The sequence below is a fragment of the Coregonus lavaretus genome (genome assembly GCF_964263955.1).
Source record: "Coregonus lavaretus genome assembly, chromosome: 3".
NCBI classification, from domain to species: Eukaryota; Metazoa; Chordata; class Actinopteri; order Salmoniformes; family Salmonidae; genus Coregonus; species Coregonus lavaretus.
Genome location: NC_139990.1, coordinates 18,764,104 through 18,774,076, shown reverse-complemented (window position 1 = coordinate 18,774,076; position 9,973 = coordinate 18,764,104). Strand labels below are relative to the sequence as shown.

Below are 9,973 nucleotides of genomic sequence, written 5' to 3'. Positions count from 1 at the left end.
TTGCCCGTAGAGCTCCGAGACAGGATTGTGTCGAGGCACAGATCTGGGGAAAGGTACCAAAACATTTCTGCAGTATTGAAGGTCCCCAAGAACACAGTGGCTTCAATTGTTCTTAAATGGAATTAGTTTGGCACCCCCAAGACTCTTCCTGAAGCTGGCCAAACTGAGCAATCAGGACCTTATTCAGAGAGGTGAACAAGAACCTGATGGTCACTCTGACAGAGCTCTAGAGTTCCTCTGTGAAGATGTGAGAACCTTCCAGAAAGACAACCATCTCTGCAGCACTCCACCAATCAGGCCTTTATGGTAGGGTGCCCAGACGGAAGCCACCCATCAGTAAATGGCACGGCAGCCCACTTGGAGTTTGCCGAAAGGTACCTAAAGACTCTCAGACCATGAGAAACAAGATTCTCTGGTCTGACGAAACAAAGATTGAATTCTTTGGCCTGGATGCCAAGCGTCACGTCTGGAGGAAACCTGGCACCATCCCTACGGTGAAACATGGTGGTTGCAGCATCATGCTGTGGGGATGTTTTTCAGCGGCAGGGACTGGGAGACTATTCTGGATCGAGGCAAAGATGAACGGATCAAAGTACAGAGAGATCCTTGATGAAAACCTGCTCCAGAGCTCTCAGACTGGGGCGAACGTTCACCTTCAAACAGGACAACGACCCTAAGCACACAGCCAAGACAATGCAGGAGTGGCTTCGGGACAAGTCTCTGAATGTCCTTGAGGCCAGACTTGAACCCGATTGAACATCTCTGAAAATAGCTGTGCAGGAACAATACCCATCCAACCTGACAGAGCTTGAGAGGATCTGCAGAGAAGAATAGGAGAAACTCCCCAAATACAGGTGTGCCAAGCTGGTAGCGTCCTACCCAAGAAGACTTAAGGCTGTAATCACTGCCAAAGGTGCTTCAACAAAGTACTGAGTAAAGGGTCTGAATACTTATGTAAATGTGATATTTCAGTTTATTATGGGGTAGTGTGTAGATTGATGAGGAAAATAAACAATTTAATACATTTTAGAATAACGTAAGAAAATGTGGAAAAAGGGGTCTGAATACTTTCCAAATGCACTGTATATACACATACTACATATCATTTAGCAGACGCCCTTATCCAGAGCGACTTACAGTTAGTATCTAATATATACTGTGTATCTTTTTTATTACTTTTTATTTTCTTAGTTTAAAATAAGTTTAACTAATGTTGAATCATGGCCGGCATTATGGTCGGGCCTTTGGGGGCCTCGACTGCCCTAACGTAGCTCCTGGCCTGACTTAAGACAAGTGCATGTGAAATTTGTCAGCATAAAGATGAGTGACTCATTTATGCGCTAGTTATGTGGCTTTCTTTCAAAATAAGTAATTTACACTATAACCCCGTTTTTGACCAAGTTAATCTGCTTGTGTGTGTGTATGTGCGGTAGACTGATAGCCATAGTCTTATCTGCAGAATATATTGTAGCCTAATGTTGAAAGGCTGCCGATTTTTTGTGTATGGCATAGATAGGTATAAGAAATATCAGGAACTCTAACTAATATTTTTTTTACTCTCCGGATAGTAGGCTTATACAGCTGTGGCGTAGATGACTTTTCTATCAAACCAATCTCGGGCTAATTCTGTAGGCCTAAAGGATAGATCTTCATTTCATTTAGAAAAAAAAAAAATATTAGCCTATTATAATGAGTTACAGGAATAGCCTACCGCTAGTTTCCTAAAATCACCACAAACATCTAATCAAAAAAAAAAAAAAGTGCTCAACAGAAACAAAATGAACAGAGCTCTGAAAACGTACAAATATTTTAGATCCAACTATAGCGTTATCATAGTTGGAATATTAACCTTGTCTAGACCTACAGTACATATCCCAATTGTTGGAAATTACATGGGAACGCATGATGGGAGAATTACTTTCAGTAGCCTCTTCAAAATGTATTCTGAAGCTTGCTAGTCAAACAGGCTATAGCCCACCTTTAGTCTAAATCAATGTTGATCAAAACAATTTTAGGCTAGGTTGTAATGTTGCTAACAAAAATAATAGGCCTAGAGAATATTACTATTCGCTGCTCTGTCTGGGACGCGATGATTACAAAAAAATTACTGAAATATTTGATCAACAGAAATAAGAAAAACATTTCTGAAAACCTCATGTTCTCCCGCTGTAGGGATGTGATTATGAAAATGCTAAGCTGTAGACCAATTATTTTAGTTAGACCTAAAACCGAAAATCCATGTTAAAGTTCAGTGCCAGACATGTCTAAACAATTTCGCTGGTTTGGGTGGCAATAAAGTGTCATTTATCTTTCGGATACATTTTAGTCGATAGAGAGCGACCCAATTTGGATATGTTTACCTCAGCTCGGACAGGTTTTGGGTCGGATCTGGTCCACCTTGGATCCGAATCGGATTTAAAAAAATATATATATATATATTTTTTTTTTACCAGATCCTGTCAGGGTCGGGTAGGAATTGAATGGATCAATTCAGTTCGGATCTCAATTTTGGTAAGCGAGAAGACCTCTAGATCAGGGAGTCAGGATAGACTAAATAAATGGCTTCAAGAAGAGAACACTGCAGATACTGTATCACCTCAGTCAGTACTAGAGCAGAATACACCTTTTAAAATAGTCTAGACGTCAACATAAAATAAAAAAAGATGGTGAGTTTAATTAACTCCTTTTATATAAATAAGAAATACTTTTGGAAAGAAATGTATAATACTGCAGGTCAGTTTCACTACATATACAATTTATTTATTTAAAACTACTGAGAACAAAATTGCACACACTGCATTGGACACTGGTTTAAAAGACAGATATTATCATGAGAAATACAATTGTTTTAGATATTAAAATCTTTCCCCAATAACAGTTTATCAAACGCATGCCAAATGAGTGAAGGGACAGTAGAATGAGGAGGAGTCTGAATTGGGGTAGTTAAATCATGTAAACATGACATCACTTGTGTAAACAGTACCCTGGTTTGTGCTAGTCTATAGTGAGTCAATATAAATATCACATGTAAGGCACATGTACACTTTAAGCACTCTAGTGTTTCAGTTTGGCATAGCATTGTTTCACTGGAATATAATGATTGGTTAAACTCCATAAGAAGGAAAATGTATATACATAACGAATGTAAACGTACAGATAAATCCCATCCAATTAGTAAAATTATAACCCAAATAATCCCTTTTTACTGATTAATGGTAGTGGGAAGTGAAACAGTCAGTGGAGTGAGTGTGAGGTAAGTATAGGGAATTCCTTGGAAAAACAGCGAGATATAAAATGGAGGGATATATAAAGCAAAATACCACTAAAAGGAGGTATAAAATAACAAATGCAAACGTTCAGATTTTTGGCACTGGACATCAAAGCAGTGTTTCCCCTAAGTGTGTTTAACAGCGGCACAAAAAACATTTAAAAAGTTTTCAATATAAACTTACCCAAACAAAACCAGATTAGCAATATATATATTTTTAATAAGATCTTTGAGAACTAACACTCAACAAAATAAAAAACTTGACAGTCAGGGAGAATCTAAAATTCCATGTCATGGCACACCCATTGACTTTGTTATAATGTTTGAGTCACTCAGATAGCATAAGACTGAATAAGCCAAAGCAAAATGTGTAGAATTGCAGGAAATTCATTTTAAAAACAGCATCATTGTCTGAGGCCAAGAAGGCCTCTTAAACCATACCATTGGCCACACCCCCCCAATAACTTTGCCACCGCTGCTGAAAGAAATCCTAGGGGAAACACTGTAAAGCAAACAGAGCAGGAACAACACGTGAGCCTCATAACTTAAGCCTGAAGACTGATGTCTTATGGGCTGTTGACAGTACAGAGTCAGTTTTAAAATGCTTTTTTTTGTTCCTTTCTTTATAAAACTAAGACATTTGAAGTTAGCAGACTCTGAAATTACTTCCTATTTAGTGCCAAAAACTGGCCAATGAGGGCAGAATAGAGGACTAGATGCCATTGGTTGATTTAATGATCCGAGTCTCGCTGATCTTCACATGAACCCCGAGCTGAGAGAGAAAGAGATGGGGGGACAGGAGAGGGAAAGTGGGGTACAATAAGAGAAGAGAGCGGGACAATCATGTGTTAGAAACTGCCCTCAGTCACAGCACAGAGTCTGATATCAAACATCTATAGAAGAAATCTAAACTGCTCAAATGGAGACATTAAAAAGAGGTCAGTGTACGGCCTAGAGGTCAGAGGTAACTCACGTCTTGCGGTCCTTGTCCTTCTTCCCGTTAGCATTAAGGCTCTGGGCCTGCAGTAGCTGGGCTGCAGCTCGTTTCTTACTGAAGGAACTCTGGTCCTCCTCTAGAACTCTTCTCTTCTCCTCCAACGCACCCCTCTCCTCCGCATGCAACCGCTTCAGCTGCTCAAACCTTCCCTGCAGCTACTCACAGCAGCAAAAAGGTTAGAGACTTAACAATGGATAGTCACATAAAACACATTTTCTGCCAAGTTTATTTTAATATCTGTGTATTTGTATGTGTGATGTGTTACTGTAGGTGTGTGTGCACGGGCACATGTGACATATACCACTTTCTCAGCTTCTTTGAGTTCAGCCTCCTTCTCTTTGACTCTCTGGACAAACAGCTGTCTCATCTCCTCCTCTCGCCGCTGAAGTTCCCCCAGAAACTCTGTACGCTTTGCTTCGTATGTCTGCTGCAGGCTGTGCACAATAACACACATTGCAAAGGTCATACACACTTCAATTTCACTAGTGTCAGAATCAACACTGTGTGTATATTGCACCTGACAGGTTTGCATTCAGTGTGTGTACCTGACAGGTTTGCTCTCAGGGTCTGTGTCTCTGAAGCCCATCTCCTCTAGCTTGCAGCGGCGGTACAGTTCATAGTGATGCGTGTGAGTCTGCTCCCTCAGATCCTCCATGTTCACACAGATCAGCATCTCACGCAGCTTCACAAAGTCACAGTGACTCTCATTCTCCACTGAAACAGTCAGCACAACACAGTGGATTTGTCCAATCTTCTCCTCCTGCCCGACAGAGGGTCCCTAACACACACTCTTGTGCGCTCACCTTGCACTACGCCCCAGGGGTACTGGCGAGCCTTCACCACTTTGTTCCCCACCATCACCTCCTCTGTACTGCCCACTACAGCAAACGGCAGATGGCCCTGCACAAACACACTTCCAGTTGAGGAACGGCGGGTATGGCCCAAATCAGGATAGGGTTAGCGAGCATAGTCTTAATTAAGACCTGTTTTTTGACTCGCTGGGCTATCCACATATGACATGCATGTGCAGTTTGAAGCCTGGTTTGAATTAGAGGCAGGTTTTTCATCAATACCCACCTCTGTGGATGAAGCCTTAGTTAGAATGTGAAGCCAACTGAAACTAGCTAGCTTTAGACAATCCTGAATATTTCTAGCTGGCTTCGTGACATAGCCCTGAGATGTAGAATGCACATAACAGACACTAAGATACTTATGTGAATACCGTCTTTGAGATGTTCTGTCAACAATAACTACATAAACATGTGTAGCAGCAGATGTGTGCATGTACTTGCATTCATGGTAGTGTTAACCTTGGCTACAGTCTCATCGTCCAGAGGGAACTGGTAGATCTGAACTCCGTTACTGACCAGCTCACTCATGATCTTGAGCTTAAACTTGTGCAGCTCACTCTTAGAGATGGTGTCCGCCTTGGCTATCACTGGGATGATGTTCACCTGGAACGAACACACAGAGAGAATTTGATATTACTGTGCAGAGGATGGTGAGAATTCCACAATATTTATTTTAGCACTGAAAGAAACCAATTTTAGAAGGTGCACATTCTACATGACATTAGCATGCTAGCTTGTCTACAAGGCCCATGCAACTCATAGTACTGTGCAAGCAGCACTCATGATCCATAGTGTTTATTGACAGAGTCCCACCCAAAGGCCGCCCAGCCTACACTAGCTTCTTGCCCGTAACCCACACACACCACAGCTAAGTATACACTCTCTGTGCCTGGTACAAACACACGGTTCTGTCTCTATGCATCAGTCCTCTACTTTCACTGTTCTCGCTCTCTCCCATCTTTTCAGAGTCACTACATCGCTCTGTCCATACAGCACAAAGAAAGCTAGACAGCATTCCACAGAAAACTCAACCCCATTCAGATGGTAATCACTGGGGTGGGCACACACGCACACAGCTGAGCTCATTCCAGCTGCTGTGAGTGACTAGACAGAGCGCAGAAGAACTCCAGACCACCCCAGCGTGGACACATCTAGGGTAACACTAAACTACGACACAGTAAGGCAGGGATTCATTCTGAAACCACGCTATAGCGTGCTTGATTTCCAATTGGGCTGACATCTACAGCGATTACCTTGAATGCGATCTCCGCAAACGCAGTAACATTGTCTTTAAAAGATGCATTGTGGTCCCATGTGGCTCAGTTGGTAGAGCATGGCACTTGCAATGTCAGGCTTATGGATTCGAATCCCACAGGGGACAAGTACAAAAATGTATGCGCTCACTATTGTAAGTCGCTCTGGATAAGAGCGTCTGCTAAATTACAAGAAATGTACAAACATGATCAGATTGAATCCTGGCCTCAGTCATGTGCATTCACATACATTATCACTCAGAATCGAGGAGCTAAAAAAATACCCTGACACCTGGAGCTTAATATCTCTGTCCTACAGTTGGCTCAGTGTTTGACTGCCAGAAGGATCTGAGATCTGTGACTTCAGTACAGTGACATGAGAGCTGGGTCAGTGACTGTACTCTGAGAGTGACCAGTAGCCGTTGACAGACACCTTGCTGTCTAGTTTCTTCATAGTGAGTAGGTCCAGGGACTTGAGGGAGTGTCCGGAGGGCGATATGAAGTAGAGACAGGCATGGAGCCGGGAGTCGTGGTAGTTATGGAGGCTTCTCTTGATCTTCAGCTCCTCCTGGAGATACGTCTCATACTGACGGTCTATATAGTCCACCACCGGCTGGTAGCTAGTAGGGAAAAACATACGGTTAGTATTCACACACTTCCCCAGTTTGTTCATCTAGTCTTAAATGCTGACAGTGATGTGATAACACACACCCCTCTCCCTACCTGTCTTGTTTGTTCATCTGGTCTCCAAAGCCGACAGTGTTGACTACCGTGAGTCTGAGTCTGACATTACTCTCCTGCAGGTCGTATGTCTGGGCTCGCAGCTTCACCTGTGGCTCGAAGTGGGACGACTCACAGTTCTCAAAGTTAGTGTTGAACAGTGTGTCCATCAGAGTCGACTTACCAATACCAGTCTCACCTGGTGGGGGATACACACAGTCAGAGACAGTGAGAGGCAGCAAGGAGATAGGCCTATTTGGAGAGAGACAGTCGTGGTCTTACCTATACAGAGGATGTTGAAACAGAAGCCTTGGCAGGTGGACTTGTTGACCAGCTGGTCTGGAAGGCTGTCAAACCCAACATGGCCCGACAGAGAGAGGGGCCGCGCACCCTAATGTCGGGAACACAACATAAAACATCAACAAACTCCCCCAGAGTAATGTCTGTTCAGACACCAAATATAAACCGCTGAAACTTTGTTTAATGCTCTAGTGTAGGGAACAAGAAATATCCTTTTAAACCTAACAAAATGAAATAATTTGAAACAGCTAAATCACGGCATTTGAGTCTAATTTGATCTCAAGACACAGCTAGCAAAACATCGACATCTAAAGTTATATACTGTAATGTATAGTAGGTTAGCTACTTAATAAATATAAATAAAAAAGGTTAACGCGTTAGCCGGCACTGGCTGTGAAAGTTTACGAAAATAGCGGCTACCTAGCTACATTACTAACGTTGACTAACACGACTAGCTAGTTAGCCAGCCAACTTACCAACTTTCGGAAGGTACAGTTGGTTACTTTTACAAGCAAGCTAGTTAGCATTCGCAAGGGACACTCCCTGCCATGTCTGACTCAAACATCCTAAACTTGTTCGTTATGTTCTGTAAAGTTTATATTCAGATAGCTAACAGTAGCTAACTCTAAAAACACACAAAAAAGACTTTATAACGTACCAGCTGCCGAGCAACATCAGAGGAAGACATAGTTTCGAGAGAGATGTGTGTATATATATATATATTTTTTTTAAAGAAAGTATAGAAATTTCAAACAAAGTCGATGTCAAGAGTCGAGGAGACGCTTTCCTTGAAGTATTTATAGCTAGCTTCTTCTTCGGTGGGGTTTATCGGTGGTTGGCATCCAACGTTATGGTGCATTAACGCCACCTACTGTACTGGAGTGTGCGCCAGAGACAGCGAGGAAATCCTACCTGTCGGCCCCGTTTCCATAAAAAAAAATATAACATATTTGAATCTAATGATGACTCAGTATGCTATCAGTATATACTCAGTATCCCCTTCTCCCTCATAATGGATCTCACTCCCTCTCTTGGCTCTCATACTGCCCACACTGTATCAGTAGCCTACCAGTGATGTAGTGGTTAAGAATCTGTTGGAAAAAAGTAACGCTCCCTTTACTTTCAATGCATTTTTCCACAAAAGGTGGATAAACTGTTGTGCTAAATAAAAAATGTGGGTTGACTGTGATTACTTGCATTTATTGTCCATTTAAAGAAATGTAGCCAATTTATTAATTACTACATTTAACTAACATTAGATAGTTAATCCAGAGATTCTTACATTTGCCTCAATTCGCCAGATCATCATGGCATTTGTAGTTCTTTATGATAGCCACATTAGCAGCTAATTAGCATTTCAGTTTTGGGGGGTAAATACAGGAAAATATATTGATAAAAATCACCTTGTCCTAGAGAGATTTACATGGTTATTATCGTATCTGAAGATTATGCCTTTGTTAAATGTTTTTCATGACGAAATGGAATGTTGGTTGTTCAGGTCTGAAGGGGGGGATGTTTTATGATGTTATTTGAAATGTGCCGCTTGGAGGGTGACGCCCGAGGGGAGACTGGTGATTGGCCAGAAGAGGGGGTAACCCTTATTTTGGTAGTGTCTATATAAGAAGGGTTTTGGACAATAAACCCCAGAGTGGTTATTATAATTCGAGGCAACTACTCTCCAGACGACGCGTGTCTGTAATTTATGCTGTAACCTCGTGGTATGAATAAAAACTTCTGACACGATGCAACATAGATGGACTCTTTTGTTGACAGCAATGATGACCACCATTCATCATATACAACAGAATGGCGAGCTAGCCAGGAGGGATGATGCAATCCTTCTTTGCTGCATTTGGAGTCGCCAAGCTAACTCAAGCTAACTTCGGTCTGGAGTCATGACCCGACTAAATGCAGCTAAGTTGTTAGTTTGTTACTGCTTGTGTACACTGGAGGAATGTACCCTTATGACCGTGTTTCGGGTGGCGTTATGGCTGTTGACTAGGAGTCTGGAAAATTTCTAAATTTGGTTGATGGGTAAACGGTAAATAATTTTAGAGCAATCGATGGTAGAGATATTAACGGCAGATATTGGCAGAATGAAGTCAGGAATACGTATGCATTTTAGGGCATTGTCAATCTAGGAAAGACCTCGAAACGGGGCGACTCGTAATAATAATTATTATTATTATTGAGTGGGCTACAAATCCTGTGTGAAGTGTTAGGCTTTGGCAGGTTGGTTCCGGGAACCATGAATTGAATGATTGTATTTATGTTATACTCCTCCTCTGGCCGACGGGAAATTGGCTGGGGATAACCTCTCGATATGATATTCATAATTCAAGGCAGCATAAAGTTAGATGGATATATGGATAATGATTTGGGGACAATGCTAGGATATTTGTTGGCGTAGTAGGCCGCAGTTAGCTAAAGGCTAATGGTGAGTGATTATGCTTCATGCTACATGATACATGGTTGCTAATGATAATGCTAAAGGCTAATTGTGTTGAGTGCTACATGCTAGTGGATGTCCTTAAAGGCCCCGTACCGACGGATTAAAGTCTTTTAAATTTGTATTTGTGTGTAA

General features: G+C 41.9%; 1 protein-coding gene across 1 annotated transcript; it reads right to left on the bottom strand.

Annotated features, from left to right (window-relative positions):
* Window positions 1-2,734: 2,734 nt before the first annotated feature.
* On the bottom strand, window positions 2,735-8,157 carry LOC311126863 (septin-10-like). Its single transcript, XM_084158571.1, has 10 exons — window positions 8,048-8,157; window positions 7,372-7,480; window positions 7,093-7,288; window positions 6,803-6,989; window positions 5,558-5,719; window positions 5,069-5,165; window positions 4,811-4,979; window positions 4,567-4,699; window positions 4,242-4,420; window positions 2,735-4,040 (listed from the first exon to the last, which is right to left on the bottom strand). Exons 1-10 carry the CDS (start codon window positions 8,075-8,077, stop codon window positions 4,025-4,027), a joined length of 1,278 nt encoding a protein of 425 aa, XP_084014697.1. The 5' UTR covers window positions 8,078-8,157; the 3' UTR covers window positions 2,735-4,024.
* Between the last annotated feature and the right edge of the window lie 1,816 nt (window positions 8,158-9,973).